Source organism: Dendronephthya gigantea, unplaced genomic scaffold, assembly GCF_004324835.1.
Source record: "Dendronephthya gigantea isolate DGI-Jeju-01 unplaced genomic scaffold, DenGig_1.0 000446F, whole genome shotgun sequence".
NCBI classification, from domain to species: Eukaryota; Metazoa; Cnidaria; class Anthozoa; order Malacalcyonacea; family Nephtheidae; genus Dendronephthya; species Dendronephthya gigantea.
In genome coordinates, this window is record NW_021163456.1 from 32,789 (window position 1) to 51,950 (window position 19,162).

At 39.5% G+C, this 19,162-nt stretch overlaps 1 protein-coding gene and 1 non-coding gene across 2 annotated transcripts; one reads left to right on the top strand and one right to left on the bottom strand.

The window, feature by feature from the left end:
- Nucleotides 1-10,794: 10,794 nt before the first annotated feature.
- On the top strand, nt 10,795-11,622 carry LOC114543374 (uncharacterized protein K02A2.6-like). Its single transcript, XM_028562382.1, has 2 exons — nt 10,795-10,975; nt 11,120-11,622. The coding sequence occupies exons 1-2, from the start codon at nt 10,795-10,797 to the stop codon at nt 11,620-11,622; spliced, it is 684 nt and encodes a 227-aa protein (XP_028418183.1).
- A 6,301-nt stretch (nt 11,623-17,923) lies between these two features.
- On the bottom strand, nt 17,924-18,007 carry Trnal-uaa. Its single transcript has one exon. It is a non-coding gene; the product is annotated as a tRNA-Leu (tRNA).
- Nucleotides 18,008-19,162: the final 1,155 nt, after the last annotated feature.

Consider the following 19,162-nt stretch of genomic DNA (forward strand, 5'->3'; position numbering starts at 1 on the left):
CACTCCACCATCAGCCGTATGTTATGCTGCCTACATATATGGTAAATCAACACAGCCTCCTTATGCCAGTCTCGATTCCGACTCCTGACAGTCATAATTCTCTCATCTCCTTGGTTATCGGTTTTGTGCCTCACTTCCTTGCAAGTTGCGATGCTAAGAAGCCAGGAGAAGCCGAGCTGCCCTAAGTTCACAAAATGTTGAGCACCTTACATTTTCCTCCTTAGACCAACTTCCTACTACCTTCTGGTTTCAAGTTCCAAAGCATATCCGCCCCAAGCAACGTCACTTGCGTCAGAATAAGTCAGTACTTCGACCTTCGAAGATGCTGACCAATAGGCTGACCACCGTTTTCGAAATTGCTGTGCCAAAACATAACTTTGTTTCTAGCATCTTCCTCTAGTTGGAATTTCTTATCCCAAGATGAGGATTCTTGAACCGATCTGTACAACTCTCTAGTCCACAGGCGCACAAGAGGGCCAAGAGCAAGTCCCATAGAAGAGAGAGAACCAGTAAGCCTAGCTATAAGATGAGCAGACACAACAAATTGACAATCCAGAACATCAACATATCCTTAAATGCTGCCACCCTTCTATCAGGAACGATAAACTTCCCTGAAACCAGATCAATAATAAATCCCAGAAGTTCTCCGTACTGAACAGGTTCCCAAAAACTCTTCTCCTCGTTTGCCACGAAACCACTAGCCTTGATGTCCTGTCTAACTTTTGCTGAAGTTTCTTGAGCATCCTTTAAGTTACTCTGAGCCCCCGCGCTATCGTCCAAGTATGTAAGAATAATAATTCCCTGCTCCCTCCAGTGCTTCACAAGGGTTTTCTGAATCTTTGTGAATACATATGGGGCAGAAGCTAACCCAAAGGGGAGAACAGTAAACTTGAAAAATATTTTATGTCCGATGAACACCCATGCGCACCCGAGAACTTTTGTGTGGTCTGGCGAAATTTCAACATAATGATACCCGCTCGAATAATCAAACTTAAAAAACCAGTCGCCTTGCTGGAAAAGGTCACTGGCAGTTCTAATATCCTCATACTTGAACTTCAGAACCCTCAGATGCTCGTTAATGTAAGTCCAAAATAAGTCTAAGTTTTCCCGAAGCATTCTTTTCCACGCTTAGAGGACTACAAACGCTTAGGTCAGATTCCTGCACTTTGATTAAAACTTCTGTGGAAATAAGTTTTTGGGTCTTGTCAAAAACAAACTCTGATTGGCCAAGAGCGCTGGCATGATTATTGAACAGTTTTGGCTGTGGTAGTGCGACAAAAGGTAAATAATAACCAGTGCTAATAATATCCAGAATCCATTGACTGGCCCCAATATCCTGCAACGAAAACAGGTCATAGCACTCATGCGGTTGTCACATGAATACTGGCTGTTATACTTTGGCGCTCTCATATTTTGCCCCGAGTATGATGCCTTCATGTTGCCGCCAAAATTGTGCCTTTCCGGAGCATGTATTTGCTTTTTTGCTTTGAAACATACCGCTTTGGGCGCTTTTTCAAGGCTTTCGAAGCATATGCGACAGGTTTCCCACCTTGTGGAAGCACAGCTCCTAGCCCTGACTGGGAAGCATCAACTTGTACTGTGACCAGTTTACCAGGATCATAACACTTTAGAACTGGACCTGGAGTTTTTTCCAACAGATGTGGTGAATACTGAGCCAAGTAAGTGAACATATCTAGCTGACTCTCCTCTTTCTTGTTTTGCGGTGACGTCATATTTTTCACTGCTGCCACTTTGAAGGGGTGGGCGTGTTGTCGTGTTCCTCTCTCGTTGATCCAGCTACAAGTATGTCATCAACAATCACATGGACACCTGACAATTCCCCGAATACACCGATCCATTCTCTTCTGAAAGACTTCTTGCATGCGGAACATATACCAAATGGCATTCGTAAATAACATAATCTACCAAATGGTGTTTAGAACATCGTCAATATAGAGGATTCCTTGGACAACAGAACATTCCAATAGCCAGCTGTTGCATCTAAAACAGTAACGTATTTCGCACCGGCCATCTGACTGGTAATTTCATCTAGTGTGGGCATTTTATAGTGTTCGCGTTTTACTGCAGAATTCAAATCCCTGGAATCTAAACAAATTCTTACTTCCCCATTGGGCTTTGGGACGACAACCATAGAGTTGACCCATTTTGTAGGCTCATCAACTCGTCGTATAATATTTAATTTTTCCATCTGTGCTAATTAATGCTTGACTTTATCTCTCAAGCTCACGGGTATGTTTCTTGCAGCATGCACAACGGGTTGAATGTGATATTCATGCGATAAACACCCTTGTCCTCTGAAAACATCACTAAACTCTTGAATTAACTGTTCACTGTTAATGTTTTCGCCTGATTATTCACCATCATTATAACTTTAATTAACGATAGGCTTTGGCATATTTTTAAACTCAAGGCTGTAGGAGCTGTCGCATTAACAACGTAAAATTCAAGGTTACGCACTTGGTTCTTATATTTGCATTTCAAGTTGGCATGAACCAAGAACTGGAATTCTGCTTCCCCCATACGCAGTTAAATTTACTTAAAATTGGCTGCAACACTTTTGACTTAGTCTTTAGCAAATTGTAAACTTGTATTGGCATCACATTAACTTGGGCTCCTGTATCTAATTTTACTTTAAGTGAGTCACTTTCATCAACTAACAAGTTTACGGATATTTCATAGTTTGTCTCACTAAGTTCATTAACTACCGCAATAAAAAATTCTCTTTCTTCATAACTTAACTTGAGATTGAGATGTTGTCTGCTGAAGCTGAACCTCGCGGGCTCAACCTATCTTCCTCCGCAGGCAACTCTATTAGCCGTTGGCCGAACACATGGGGGTGGGAGGATGGGGAGGAGGGAGCTAGGTGAAATTTTCAGCAAGCTAAAATAACAAAGAGATGCATGCGTTGGACTCCTGTGTTGGAGCTAGGAGCTCATGATCGTCTGATTAGCTAATACATGATGATGATGCTCCCAGCTCCGAACAAGATGTGGCATAATTATTGAAGGATTCTATTCAAAATCACAATGTAAAGCTGAGACACACAGAGCAATTCCTGTTTAGCTACATTTTGATATTTAGTGTCTTCTGTTTTGAATTTTGACATTACCACATCTACCCGCGTAAGCATGTGGTGATTAGGGTGGCAGCCGATATCTGCAAGTTGTGATACAGGGGTCAACTATGCAGAATAATACAAGTAAAAATGGCAGTTCATCACGGTAATGGGAGTCAGTCAAATCAATGGACCATTTGTATAACAGACAAAATTTCAATGTAATGAAGAAGTAAAACCACAGCTAGAAAGAGGCTGCATATTAAAACTAGTAAAATTACAAAGTGTGGTGGTTGCAAAATGTGGATATTAATTTTGCCCATCATGTACACTTTTGTATCACAAAAACACAAATTTTCCATATTTGCCCAAATGTGATTGTGATCCATATGCAATCTCAAGAATCTTGGCAGTTAGCAATTCAAATTACAAGATCGTTAGGATCAAGTTTCAGAACCAAAAGTTATCAACAAAACTGAAAAGTAGTTGGATACTATTGCTGTTAACAGTAGTCATTGATGGTGAATTCAGTACAATTTATAAAAAGTGTCCAAAAAAATAATCAATATTTGTGCTCACTGCTCAATGGTATTAATCCAATATTATCACAATACTATCAATGAAACGTAAAATGTCACTGCAAAATACAGTATAATTACATTTTGATAATACAAAAGTCCTAAGGAGCATAGTGGGCCTGTACCCCTCAGTCTTAGTAAGAAGTAAATTTACCACCTGTATTATTATTATTAATCCTGTCAACAACTGGGACAAATAATTTAGGCCCCGACGAAATATTTTAACCTCTCTTTAGAGCTGCATGCTTTATTTGGTATTGTAGAGATTATCATCACAGCACCCCCCCCTGTGATATATTGTAATATATGTTAATGTATTCATCTTAATGTATAAGTGATTAAAACATTAAGGAGTGTCCTCACTTCACTTCAACGAGCAACACACGTTACATGTCTGATAATATTACATGGTGTCAGGTGTGGGATGAAATGGAGAGATTTCTGAAACCTCCGTCCGAGATGAGCTTCTCAGACACAGAGCAGATGGATCTTGTTGAGCGATGGAGATGATGGCGAGAAACCATGGAGTTGTATTTAAGGCTCAATATGGCAGAAAGCACTGAGAAAGACAAGTGCGATGCTTTCCGATATATTATCGGACAAGATGGTCGAGATATTTACAACACAATGTCGTTTACTGAAGGAGAAGCCAACAAAATTGATGTCCTATTCACGAAATTCGATGAATATTGTAAGCTGAGAAAAATATCATTATGGAAAGATATAAGTTAACACTTGAGTTCAGCGGAAAGATGAGACAGCCGACCAATATGTTACGGAGTTGAAGCTTATCGCGAAGAAATGTAATTTCGGCAATTTAGAAGACAAGCTAATTCAAGATCGCCTTGTGTATGGGATCAACTCGGAGCGATTGAAGGAACGATTGTTACGTGGCGAAGAAGATCTCACTTTAATAAAACCGTTAAAAATATGTCGAGCAGATGAACAGTCTAACAAGCAAATGAAAGTAATGAATGAAGAAAGTGAAGTCCATGCAATAAAGAAACAGACAACGTGGAAAGCTGGTAGAAACCAGGGCAAGGCAGACTTGAAGCGTAAGAATTTCCCGAAGCGTGACGGCGATAAACATGAACACAAATGCAACAAATGTGGAATGGTTCATGCGGCAAAGTGTCCGGCTTACGGGAAGACCTGTTACAATTGTGGCAAAAATAACCACTTCTCTAAAGTTTGTCAAGGGAAGAAGAAAGTAAACCTTGTTGAGAAAGATGAAAATAAAGAGCATTAAGACGAGCCTTTCTTCATCGGAAGCCTAAACAGTGTCCAAATGGAAACAACCACAGCCAAGCTCACAAGCTATACACAAGAACAATTGGAAACGCTGGGACAATGTCATTTGAAGTGTAATGACAAGACAGTGAAATTCTTTGTTGTCAATACAGAGCAAACACCTATTTTGGGATTTAAAACTTCGAAAGATCTCAATTTAATCGAGCTGGTTATGAATATGAATTCATCAATGCGAAAGTCTATGACGGCTAATTCCAGCGCCAAAGATGTGGTTCGCAGATTTCCTAAAGTTTTTCAAGGGCTTGGATGTATAAAGAAACCTTATCATATCCAAGTAGACCCGAATGTTACTCCAGTCGTGAGCACATTAAAGTGTCAACCGGTAGCTCTGAGGGATCAACTCAAAGAATGTTTCGATGAAATGGAGAAAGATGTGATCGAGAAAGTGGACCAACCAACTGATTGGGTGAATTCTGTTGTAGTGGTGGAGAAACCAGTTAGTAAGATGCAGATTTGCCTAGATCCAAGGCTGTTAAATGAAGCGATCCAGCGAGAACACTTCAAGATGCCAACTATAGAAGAGATAACAACATGTGTTGCCTGAACCACAGTATTTTCGAAGCTAGATGCAAACCATGGTTATTGGCAGATACCCCTAGATGTTGAGAGCCAGCTACTGACAACGTTTAACATATAATTTGGTCGATATTGCTACAAACGCATGCCGTTTGGAATTAAATCAGCCCAGGAAGTGTTTCAGAAGCGTATGAGTCAATCGTTTGGTGACCTTCAAGGTGTTGAAACTGATGTTGACGATATCTTGGTTTGGGGTACCACAATGGAAGAACACGACCAGGACCTAGCACACATGTTACAGCGATGTGAAGCTATTAACATCACGCTTAACGAGAGTAAGTGCGTATTTGGGACATCAGAAGTTGTGTATATTGGACACAAGCTAACTGCACAAAGGGTAAAACCAGATGAATCGAAAGTGGAAGCCATCAACAAAATGCCTGCACCTACCTGTAAGAAGGAGGCAGAAAGAGTATTAGGAATGGTTAATTACTTTGCGAAATTTATCCCAAATATGTCTACTATCACTGAGCCGATTAGAAGTGTGATGAAGAATGACGTGCAGTTTGAGTGGGGCAGACGACAAGAAGAATCATTTCAGAAGATAAAAGAAATCCTCACTGCAGCGCTAGTCTTAGCCTACTATGATGTACAGAAACCAGTGATGATAACATGTGATGCATCTCAATCAGGCATTGGAGCGTTGCTATTACAAGACGGAAAGCCCATAGCATATGCGTCGAGAGCCTTGACGGAAGCAGAGAAACGATACGCTCAAATTGAGAAGGAGCTTGTATAAATCAGTCAAATTCTATATCTGGCTTCACACGCAACGCTTAATAAACTTATTATACTGTCACTGATTAAAGTGTTCTCGCTCTACAAACCGCGTCTTACACTTCAGCAATTGTCTATAATACTTGGACTCTAGTAAATGTATTCTTTGAATTGGACGGTTAATGACTCCTTTCTTTGTGCGAACGGACACTGTTCGGATTAAGCCATCTCTCCCAGAAAAAGTGTTTTCTACTTTGCCAAGCTGCCACTTGCCTCGTGGAAGGTTATCATCGGAAACCAAAACCGTATCCTTTGGTTTTAATGGTGCCATTTTCTGAAGCCATTTTTGACGCATGGTTAGCCTCAGTAGATATTCCTTTTGCCAGCGCGACCAAAAATGTTGTTGAAGCCGTTGTTGATAACGATACCGATCACTAAGAGATATCATGGAACTCTTCCCAGGTGATCTGGAACTTCACCTAATTGTCGATTGAGTGCCAGTAATGCGGGGGTCATGATGACTCCGTCCTGAATATCATCTCCAATATATGTCAAGGGTCGAGAATTTATTATCGCTTCAATGTTTGTTAATGTAGTCAACATTTCCGTATAAAATAATAAAGACTTTCCGAGAACTTTTCTCAATGACTCCTTTAACTGTCAACACACCCGTTCCCAGTGTCTCCCACGATGACTTGCTCTCTCTATTATAAATTTCCAAACCACGCCGTTGTTTTCCAATCGATCTTGCACAACTTTAGGATCAATTTGCATTAACTTCAATTTCTGTTTTGAAGCGCTGAATACCCGAGCTGCCTTGTGAAAGGTGGTTTGGTTGTCAGAACGTATGGTACATGGCATTCCCCTTCGATTTGCCATGCGACGAAAGGCTTGCAGAAATTCTTCAGTAGTCATATTGTTCGTTAGCTCGAAGTGGACTGCTCTGGAATCCTCGCACGCAAAGATACAAACATAAGCCTTGGTGGTCTCCCGTTTCCCCTTTGCTTGCAATTTATGTTTAAGATATAATGGACCCATGAAGTCAAGTCCAACGTTGGTAAAGGCGGGAACCATTTGTACTCGTTCAACCGGTAGAGGAGCCATCTTTTGCTGTTGGGGCTTAGTTTTCCAGTGCTTGCAGGTTAGACACTTATTCAGTATTCTCTTGATTTCTCTCCGACCTCCAGTGACCACTTCATTATCCAAGCAGTGATTCGGATCAGACGTTTCCAGCTTTCATATTTGGCTGCTATTTCGGGATAACTTGCAATTTCTTGAATCCTAACATTACAGGTAATAGCGTTAGCTTTTGTTTTCGCTTCGGAGAAACATTCGTTTGGATTTCATCAGACGAGCTCTTTTGAGGCCAATTTATCGTATCTTGCTGAAGCCACGAAGGACCGTGCCACCAAAGTTCATTTGTTAACAAGTCCTGTATAGATATACCTCTGGAGACGAGATCGGCTGGATTTTCATTTCCCGTACAGTAATGCCATCTCTCTGGCTCGACTCTCTGCTGTATATCTTGGACTCGATTGGCCACAAAGACTTTCCAATTATTACTTGATTTTCGAATCCAACTCAAGACCACCTGACTGTCGGACCAAGCGTACACTTCATGCACAGGTATTCTGAGAGCTTTGATGACGTAATCGATCAATTTTGCTGTGACATATGCTGCAAGAAGCTCTAAACGAGGAAGTGTGATTCTTTTGGTTGGCGAAACTCTCTATAGCCATGACAAGGTTAGACGACCGCTTTTTGTCTTGATCCTCCATGCACAAGTACAGCGCTGCGCCATAATCTTTAAGACTTGCATCTCCAAACCCGTGGAGTTCAATTTTCTTAACGTCGTTTTCTTTAGGTAATAGACATCTCGGAATTTCACATTTTCTAGCTCACTTAACTCATGTTTCCAATCATTCCATTCTTTTGCAATGTCATCGTCCAATGGATCATCCCAATCTTTACCTCGCGCCCATAACTCTTGAAATAATAACTTCGGCCGCATGAGGAATGGTGACACAAATCCCATTGATCAAACAATCTTGCATACAGGCTAATTAGACTTCGTTTGGTCATTGGATCCGGTTCATTCGCAATGGCTGATCCAGCTTGGTAGAAAACCATCTTTTACAGTGTTCCATGAAATTCCTAATGCTTTTAATAGATCTGATAATTTCTCGGAATAGGTATTAGGGGTGATAAGGAAATTTGGTGCTATCTTCTGAGGAAACGCTCCATCACTGTTTTTGAATTTGATGCCCACTTCGTAAGATGAAATCCTCCTGAGTGCATTAACTTCGACAACTCTCCTGTAATTGAATTGTACTTTGATCATCGTGGGACCCCGAAAGTAGATCATCCACATACATATTCTCCAAAATTTCTTTGGTAGCCTTCGGGTAAATATCTTCATTAATTTTAGCATGCTGAACTGTACCGATGGAGAGGAATGGGGAAGAGGTATTTCCAAAAGTCACTCGGGTCATACAGTACGTCTTTGGAACATCGTTGATACTAAGATCACGCCATAAAAACCGATGACTGTTTTGATCCTTCCTCATCAGGCAAATTTGGAGAAACATCTTCCTAATATCTGCCATTAGAGCTATTCTGTGACATCGAAACCGTAGCAGAACTTGCACCAGATCTGGCTGGAGTTTCGGGCCTTTCAATAGACAAGTTTAAGGAAACACCGTCAGGGGTTTTGCTACTTGCATCAAATACTATTCTACATTTCGTTGTGGATTTATCTTCGCGGAACACTGCGTGATGAGAAGATATCGGACTCTTCCTGATTTGTTTTCATCATCTTGCGTAACCTCTCGCGTGACCATCTGCGATATACTGATTCGTAGCATCACGGTACGATTTAGCTTTCTCTGGACTTCTTTTAAGTTTTCTCAATTGAATAAGTCGCTGCAACGCTTGGTGATAATTGTTCACGAGGGGAGGGGTATTCTTCTTCCAAGGTAGGCCGACTTGTATCGCTCTCCATCAAACGTGATATTCTTCTCAAATTGTTCCATGGCAAATGCTTCTTCTTCAGTGTACTGCGAATTTCTTGGTTCATCAACAACACCGACTGCGTCAAGTTCCCAAAAACGCTTTAGTAAACACTGAGGATCTTCTACTTTGGCTATGCTTAGCATGCTCACCGTCTGGCTAGTTTTGGAATTTTTCCCAGGAACTGGACCACTTAGAAGCCATCCCAACTTAGAGCACGTTGCGACTGGGAAACCTTTAGCACCTCGCTTGACCGAATCTTGTACCAAGTTGTGATATTGATCAATTCCTACGAGTAGGTCGACGGTTGCAGCTTTACAAGGAAAATGATCTGCAAGTTCCAAATTCTTTAAATAACTGCATTTCTTCACGTCAAACTTGACTTCCTCTAACGGTACACAAACATTGTTTACTGTCCACGCTTCCATATCTATTGAATGCTCAGCACCATACGAATTTAGTGACACAAGCTTAAATGACACCCGATGTACTTTCTTTCGTTAATTCTCCGCCCAGCTATTGATCTTCATTGTAGTTGACCGATTATCTTTCTTCATTCCAAGATTATCGCTGATGCTTGAACACAGAAATGTTTCTTCTGACCCAGTCTAATAGAACGTGTACCAACACATTCGATTCCGTTATAAATAAGTTGAGCACAAGCTGTGGGAAGTAAATTCTGCTGACCTCGTCTCCAGAGGTATATCTATACAGGACTTGTTAACAAATGAATTTTGGTGGCACGGTCCTTCGTGGCTTCAGCAAGATACGATAAATTGGCCTCAAAAGAGCTCGTCTGATGAAATTCCAAACAAGCTCTTTTGAGGCCAATTTATCGTATCTTGCTGAAGCCACGAAGGACCGTGCCACCAAAGTTCATTTGTTAACAAGTCCTGTATAGATATACATTTCTAGATATACATATTGGCAGTCTCATTCGGATTCGAAAAGTTTAACCAGTATACATATGCACGACATGTGGAAGTCAAATCGGATCATAAACCGTTGGAGTCGATAGTCAAGAAACCTCTCTCTATGGCACCACCTCGGCTACAACGAATGTTATTGCGTTTACAGCGATATGATTTCGATATAAAGTACAAGCCTGGAAAAGAGATGATTCTGGCAGACACTCTCTCAAGAGCATACATTACGGATTCAGAGAATGGTGGAAACATGGAAGAGGAAGTTGAACACCATGTTAACTCGGTTTTGCACAGATTACCAGTCTCAACAGACAAACTAAGCAACATCCAAGAGAAACATCAAAGGATCCGACGATGAAAATGCTGTTGAAGGTGATTCATGAGGGATGGCCACAGTATAGACAACACACCCCAGTTGAAATCCACAACTATTCGAATTATCGAATGAGATGTCAGAGATCGATGGTGTTATTATGAAAGGAGATAGGATTGTCATACACCTACAGCACTACAAAGTGAAATGCTAACACGAGTACATGAGAGTGACATGGGAATTGAAAAATGTTGACACAGAGCAAGGGATGTAATTTTCTGGCTAAGAATGAATGAACAGATTAGTGACTTGATATCTAAATGTGATATCTGTCAGGAATATCAGTCATCAAACCCGAAAGAGCCAATGATGGAATCGCCATTACCAAGAAGACCTTGGGAGATGGTAGCCACGGATCTTTTTCAATGGGAGCAGAAAGATTATTTGGTTGTAGTTGACATTATTCTCGGTATGTGGAAATTTCAAAGGTGGACGACACAAAAGTCGAACGATTGTTAATCATACCAAGTGAATTTTTGCAAGGCATGGTATACCTTCCATGGTGATAATGGGCCACAATACGTAGCTCAAGAATATAAACAATTTGCAAAAGAATGGAAATTCGAGCATCAGACGTCCAGTCCTTACTACCCCAAGTCTAATGGTTTGGCAGAGAAAGCTGTTCAGACTGTGAAAACATTACTGTCAAAAGCCAAAGCCGACGGCAAAGATCCTTACCTGAGTCTTCTGGAGTATCGCAACACACCAATAGAAGATGTGGGTTCCCCATCACAAATGTTGATGAGCCACCGACTTCAGTCCATTTTACCGACAACTACAAAGCAGTTACAACCGCAGATTGTCGATGCTAAACTAGTTGAAATGAAATTAAAGAAGAAGCAAGAGAACCAGAAGAAGTATTATGATATTGGATCTCGAGTACTCTCACCTGTGAATGAAGGAGAAAGAGTTCGCGTGATCGATGGAAAGAAGCCATGGTGGAAGAAAAGTTGTCATCTCCAAGATCATACAAAATCAGGACTTCAACTGGTCAAGTCATTAGAAGAAATCGTGTGCATATCAAAAAACGAAATAACCTACTGGAAGAAAATGTGATTGAAGATGAACTAGTTCCTTTGGAAGTAGTGAAGCCAAATGAAGCCAGTGAGATATATACCCAGGAGTATAGAACTAGAAGTGGATGCGTGTGAGTAAACCACCAGAACGATTGCAGTTGGGAATTGTCTTTCTTTCTAACGAGGATGACCGGCGAACTCCAGGGACTAGTGGAGTCCTCGACTATCTCTTGTTTTTCCATGTCTTCAATGATTTTGGAAACTTCTTCTCGCCTAGCAATCGGAATTCTTCTTGGAGGTTGCTTCATAGGCGTGGCATCCCCAGGAACAATGTCCTGTTTCAAACCACTCGCACGCCCAACATCAGCAGGTCCCTTAGAAAACACGTCTTGATAACGTTTTAGCAGGTTCGCTACCTTTTCTTTCTCTTGCTTGCTCAGATTCTCTATACTGCTCTAAATAAGGATTTTAAATGATCTGGAACAGTGTCTTCCCGGGATAATTCCTCCTCCACTTCATAAACTTGATCCGTGGGAGTTATGCTTACTGCAGGTTCACAAATGGCAATCTCAGTGCCTTTCCTTAACTTTTTTCTACTAGGCGATAAATTCCCAACTCTCACAGGAATGTAATCCTTTTCTAGGTCGACAACGGTCCGTCCCACGATAATGTCACCATTTCTTTGTGCCAAACTTGGTGGCCCAGTTGTTCCCCATCGAACATCTCCTTAAACATCTTAATTCACCCGTGCCAACTTGTACCGGAATTCCCAATATGGAGTGTTTGTCGAGGGTAGTCTATCACACAACCTTCCTTCCTCAAAAAATCTGAACCAAGAATACACTCTTCTTGAATATTGGCAACCCATACATCCAACGAAGAAACAGTTTCTCCTAACTTGATTTCCAGGATGGCTCTTCCAATAGCTGGGATTATCTGTTCGTTCAATCCTCTTATAACTCCATCAGTGTTTACTTCCACTATGTGTTCTGCCGAAGACAATGCATTGAATATACGAGAACTCAGTTTTGTGACGTCAGCACCAGTGTCCACCACAAACTGACAAGGCACATCCTCAATAAACCGAGACACTTTCAATGTTCCACCACATACTTTTACTCCCATTGGGGTCTTTTGATTCCCTTTTGTGGCCGAGCTTAGACCCTCTGACCCGACCACTCCTCGTTTCCCGACGGTGGTTTCTTGAACTCCCTTTGATCGAGTGTTTTCTCCTGACTCTCTTCTTTCTTTCCACCAATCTTTTCCCTTGTTTTGTTCTTGCAATCTCTTGAAAAATGACCAATTTCTCCACAGGGCCAACATTTCCATTCAGTTGTTGTTCCGTCGTTTATATTTCCAGGCAGTCTACGATAACATTGACGTTTCGATTGTTCTCTGATTTCCTTCATTAATTCATTAATTGCTCCTTCCAGCTTCTGGAATTTTCCATCTTCATCTTCTTGTTTCACACAAGGGTTTCCTGGTGAGCTTGTACTTTCTCCTTTGACCAATATAGTAATATAGTTCTAACGCAATTTCTAGTGCCTTTTGAAGGGACTGGGGCTGAGCCTGGCGAATGCGTAAACGTAGATCTTCTTCAATAAGTGCATCAATAAAATGTTCCCTTGCTAGAATATCCTGTAATTCCTGTGTAGCATCTGGATAAGCCTGGATAAATCTGGTCAAACTTTCGATGCCTTCGACCAATTCTGGCAGTGTCTCATCTTTTCTCTTTACGCGATTTTTCAGTTTCGCCCTCGCTAACTCTGATTGATGGGTGACACCGAATCTGCTCGTTAATGCTGCGATTAATATCTTATAGTCCCTGCGATCTTGTTCGGACAAGTTACTTAACACTAGCGTAGCGTTACGCACTAAAGAAGTAGCCAGGAAAGCAGCCTTTTCTTCGTTGCTCCAACCGTTCATTCGAGCAGCTATATCGAATTGGGCCAAAAATGCACAAACGTGACATTCTTCATCACGCGTAATTGAATACCGCAGGGTCGACTGAGCCTTTTGTTCGCCACGTTCCACTGCCCTTGTGCAAATTTCGAGCTTCACGTTTAGCTTCCATGTCCTGCAGACGCTGGTCTATTCCTTCAACAGCCCCCAGTAAACTTTTGAAATTCTGTGAAAAAGTTCTACATATTCTCTGCAAACGTCCGATTTATACCCCTCCGAACTGCCTTGGTCATGTCCTGTGCCATAACATTATACTTTCTTATCAATTATCTGTTGTTTTGCTGAAGCGCACCAACACGGGTTTGCAATCAACAACTTTTAGTTGTTCCTCATTTCGCTCCGATTCGATCAAGTTTATTCGCTGCACTAATTCTTGATTCACTCTCATCATGTTCTCAATCGTTTCTTGAGTTGCTTTCCGTTCCATTTTTATTTCCTTCAAAACATGCTTCACTTCTTGCAACGTATCGATAATTACCATACTCCCGTTTTCGGCCATGTCTACTACCGTTTGATCTTGTGGCTCTACTATATTTTCTCTACGACGACTACGAGTTCCCATTACTAAATTCTGTTCTTTCTCACTCTATCGTGAAACCATTTCCTGCTACCAAACGTCACAAAATGTCACAACCCACGGCCAAAAAACAAGCTCGTACATCAAGCAAAGATCTCATACACCAATTAACCAACAAGCACGCCTTTTTATATCGCGCTCGATTAATTACACACTATTTACATATTTACAAAAGCGTGACTAATGCGCAATGTGTCACAATTAGGATACTTTATAAATAATTTAGTTGAATAGAATGACTTAAATGAACATTTAGTTAATTATATTGTATATTGTGTACTGTGTATTTGAATATTAGAAAGAACATTTATTTATTTGTTTAATTAGTATTAAGGAGAGAAAACAAAAAAAAAGGGAGTTGTAATATATTGTAATATATGTTAATGTATGTATTCATCTTAATGTATAAGTGATTAAAACATTAAGAAGTGTCCTCACTTCAACTAGCAGCACACGTTACATGTCTGATAATATTACACCCCCCCCCTAATAAAAAGTCCTACAACATTAATACACAAGTGGAAGTCTGAAAACTTGTATTTTTAATATCATAACCAGTTTTACAACATTAAACTGAGTGAATTTTAACAAGCTAGCATTATTAACCAAAACATTAACTAACTTTTAACAAACCAACATTATCAAGCAAACATGACTGAATTTGAACAATGTTAAAACCATATTATAGAAACAGGGAGTAGGTGCATAGACAAGCACATGGCAGTTCCACATAAAGTTCAACCAATGAATTACATAAAATACCAAATCTCTCTATTTACTCTATATAATGTAATTTACTTAAAGCTTATCTTTTTTGCAAAAAAGATATATCGTTAACCCCATTGTTTTTATCGATTGTAAGGTTCAGATTTTCCGATAGCAAAATTATTTCACTTAACCTTTCTTCGTTGATTTTATCCAGTGATCCTTCGTGCCATTTTTCTGGTTGAAGTTTTCAACGATGGTTACAAGGGTAACTACCACGTAACTTCCCCGTTTTTCTTTACGGAAATTCTTGCAGTCAGTTTCTTTATGCTATTCTTCAGTAGAAAAGAGGACTGGCAATGACTACACTTCAGTATCACCGAACCTTGTCGAAACGTAACCTTTTTGCTGCATGTAATGCAAGAGTAATACAAGATTGCCTCCATGCTTGTGACGGAAACACAGCTTACCCGTTTCTTTTCAAACTGGCTTCTTGCCTCCTTAATTGCTTCCTCATTAATTTGTGGCTTCTCATCTGTGATTTTCTTGAAGCTTGTGGCGTTGGTTGACGACAAATACTTCTGACCAAGATATTGACATACACGAACATTAGTGATTCATTTTTGTTGGTCAATAAAGCATGCTTCGAGTTTAACCAAACCAGGTTTTGTAGGAACATCTTCTGGCTTGTTTTCCCCGAACACCACAAGACCACACACGGTCACACACTCGTACAATTTGATACCCTCAAGCTCTGTTGTATTCGTCATACCTGGCGTCGTTGAATTTTCACCAACTTTCTGACTAGTGTATGCAAAATCGATATCTGTCTCTGGGGCATCGTCAATTTGTGTGTAATGATTTACCCGCACGACGTTTTTTTTTCAGTTTTGTGCAATCTAAACTTTGTAATCTTACACAGAGTGCTGCTTTCGGCTTTCGATTTAACAATCATCTTGTGTTTTCTTGGAGAAAAGCAAAGTGCTTTCACTGCCTGATCTTTTTATTGTAACATGAATGAGAATTACTTGGAATTTTTGGAGCTCATTTTCGTTGGGCTAACATCGTGCATATAACCAATGAGCGTCAAAGGTGGGCCTGACTTACACTTGCTATCATGACATTTAAATGTGTAAATGACCTCGTGCCATCTTATCTGTGTGGAAAGTTGAATAAAAGACAACAAATAAGTGGTCGTATAACCAGACAATCAAATGACTTTCAGATACCTAAATGCAGAACTGCAACAGGGCAGAAGTCTTTTGAGTATCGCTCTGTATCTATTTGGAATTCGCTCAGCCCAGCTGCCAAACAGTTGTCCTCGATTGAACATTTTAAACATTATCTTAAGAAATATTTTCTTAATATATTCCTAAATAGTGCCTAGATTGTAATCTTTCCTGTTAACTATTGCATGTATAATTTATAGATTTAATTCTTTTTAGAAATCAATTGTAAATTAGTTATAAAAACATTTGTAAATTAGTTATGAAAAGCTCATTTTCGAGATAACTAATAAATATGTATGTATGTATGTATGTATGTACATGGTTCGTACAGGTTGAACTGTTGGAAAATAGATTATGGTCCGTGGTAGCAATTCGTGGTTGGGATGCAGAGTAAATTATTGTAGTTCATTGTTCTTCAACATCCAAGCAGCACAAGATTCAAATAGGTTACATACAGTACAGGTTCAACCAACGTTTTAAGGTATTAATTATTGTTCCATAGTGGTTTCGTTGTAGCCTGTGTAGCATGGCTGGACACTTTGGTCATATTATAATGACATATTGTGAGAGACTCCATGTTGTGGTAGTGTATTGATGGTCAGTACTGCACCTGGTAGAATGGATCATATCAATTCATGCACAGCAATGCAGAACTATCCAGTTTTCCATAGACACAGTGGTTTGATTTCTGTAGTGTTGATGATGCCATGATACTGTATGTTCCATAATGTGGTCACTGCTGAACATTTTAGCCATAATAATGTCAGTGGGATGCTCCATGGAGTTGTCTGACTGTTGCAAGGTATCTAACATGCATTGACAGTACAGTAAATCAAGTGGTAGTGCTGTCCACATCGTAGCTTGATCTTGTAACTTCTAGTTAAATTACATTGTCATTATTTGCAATTACAATATTAGTTGTGATGAGTGAAAATGTCTCTTTTATACTTGCACTTTGCACTTGATATACTAACTCATTTCTCAGCCATCGATAAATCTTTTTCTTTAAATAAAATTCTTGGCATTTTTCCTGCCTTTTGTATAAAACTGCTGGCAAACATGTTTCAGGCCCAGGTATTATAAATTCAAGATGGCGGAAAGTTGTTTTGCTTTCGAAGACAGAAAAAAGACAGCTCTGACATAAATTAGAAAAAGAACCAATGAATTATATCGCTATAAACGTCAAGGTTCTATTTTTTGTCAATTCCTAAAGGTAAAAATTCTGCATCCTTTAAATATTATTCTTTTCTACAACAGAATATTAAATTCCGAAACAGGCTTCATCATAAAATAGAATCTCAGAACATCGATAAAACAGAGTATTTTCTTAGAACATTTGAAGTTTTAATGGAAAGTACAATATTTTAAAAGAGGCCATAACACAAGTTTTAATTGAACATTTAGAAAGTCAATAAAACGTAAAAGTATCCGTCTTGTAAAAAGCAAGATGGTGGCTGTGCATGTTCAAACAAAGTGAAAAATATGTGTCAAGGCTTCTGTACGTATGAGTTGTCCTTCATATGTTTTTTAATTTAACTAGAAGCAAAGAACATTTTTTTGTAGTTTTTATTTGGTCCCGGCGAGTGAGCCATTTTTGTGAAAAATCAGCTCTCAGGTGATAGACTACTACTCATTTGAGAAAATCGGTAGAAAGAAGCATTCAAGTTGTACGCATTAATGTTGGCAATTTGGTTGACAACCATGACTGCATGGCTTCAGACCATGAGAGGTTTATTTCATAGCTGCCCAGGTCAATTCGTCTTAAACAAGGTACGGTTATTCTAATGATATCGCTTGCTTAAAAATTAATATCTTTTAAACTATAATTTTACCAGAGTTTAATGACTGCAAACATACAAAAAGCATAGTGCTAGGAGTAGGAATCGAACCCACAAAGTGCAACGCACATTAGATCTTAAGTCTAACGCCTTTGCTAACTCGGCCATCCTAGCATTTTGTATTTTAAAGTGATAAATATCTAAAAAACTTGCGTTGTTTGCGACAAGAATAAATTAACTGAAAGTTGTTATGAATACATATTGAACTCCTAAAAAAGGAGTGTGAATGAGCGACATAATCTTCGGGTGATTGTCGGATGCGAATCGGGTTAAAAAATTAATTAGGGTTATTTTTTTTTTATTTAAAAACTTCGCCTTTTACAAAACTTTATATACATACACAGTAACAAAAGGACATACTAGGCAGGGTATCCGCAACAGCAAAAGCCAATTACAGCGGACCCGAAGGTGAAGGTCTTAAAGGAGCGGTTAAGGTCTTAAAGGAGCAAGGCACGTCAGAAAACGTTATCCACTCAGAAAAAGCCCCGTTGAAGCTTGTAAACTTTCAATATGCTCTTATTTTTTCATTTGGGTAGCAACAGAGTATATTTTTGCTTCGGGAGACGTGTCGATGCCAAATTACGATCCTAGCAAAGATTAGCCATCTCCATTTTCAACTGCATCCGGTATTTTGACTCAAAGAGGGACCTTTTTATACCAAGAGCGCCTTTTTCCTTGAATTATTTTGAATTTTTTAATTGTTTTATTGCATTCCTTCCAATATTTTCGATCAAAATACTGTCAATTTTTTAAACACGAGTCCACAGTCTTATTCAAAATCAATAATAGCGGTCAATAATTTCGAGTTACTCCATGCAATTTATCTGTTTAACAACCCCACGCAAGCTCCACGCAAGTTAACTACGAGATGAGTTAATCATCCGACTAACTACGTTTTGTGCAACGCATTTAAGTGGTGTAGTTAACTAATCATAGTTAAGGATTTAACTACAGTGATTAGCGCTAATCATAGTTAAAGTTAACTACGTTTCTGTATTTGCTCTAGCGCAGATATAATTTTATTGTGTTGTTAGCTGTTAAACGTAACCTTTAGCCAATCAGAGCACTCCAAATCTTTGTCCGAATTTATCCCGAAAGCTGTTGAGAGCTTCCCATTAAAGCGTGTAAAACAAGATGGCGAATGTTAAAAGCATGGACATAAAGCGATTTTAAACAACCAACACAAAATACAATCTTTTCTTCCATAATATGAATCTCTGATATGAATGTAAGGCCATATTTCAGACTATGATGCCTTCTGCTAATATG

Excerpts from the sequence above, each read along its gene's own strand:
- LOC114543374 (XM_028562382.1), top strand. The coding sequence starts at position 10,795 with ATGAATGAACAGATTAGTGACTTGATATCTAAATGTGATATCTGTCAG. Across the intron at positions 10,976-11,119 it reads TGTAGTTGACATTATTCTCG|AATGGAAATTCGAGCATCAG; the intron begins GTATGTGGAAAT and ends AATTTGCAAAAG.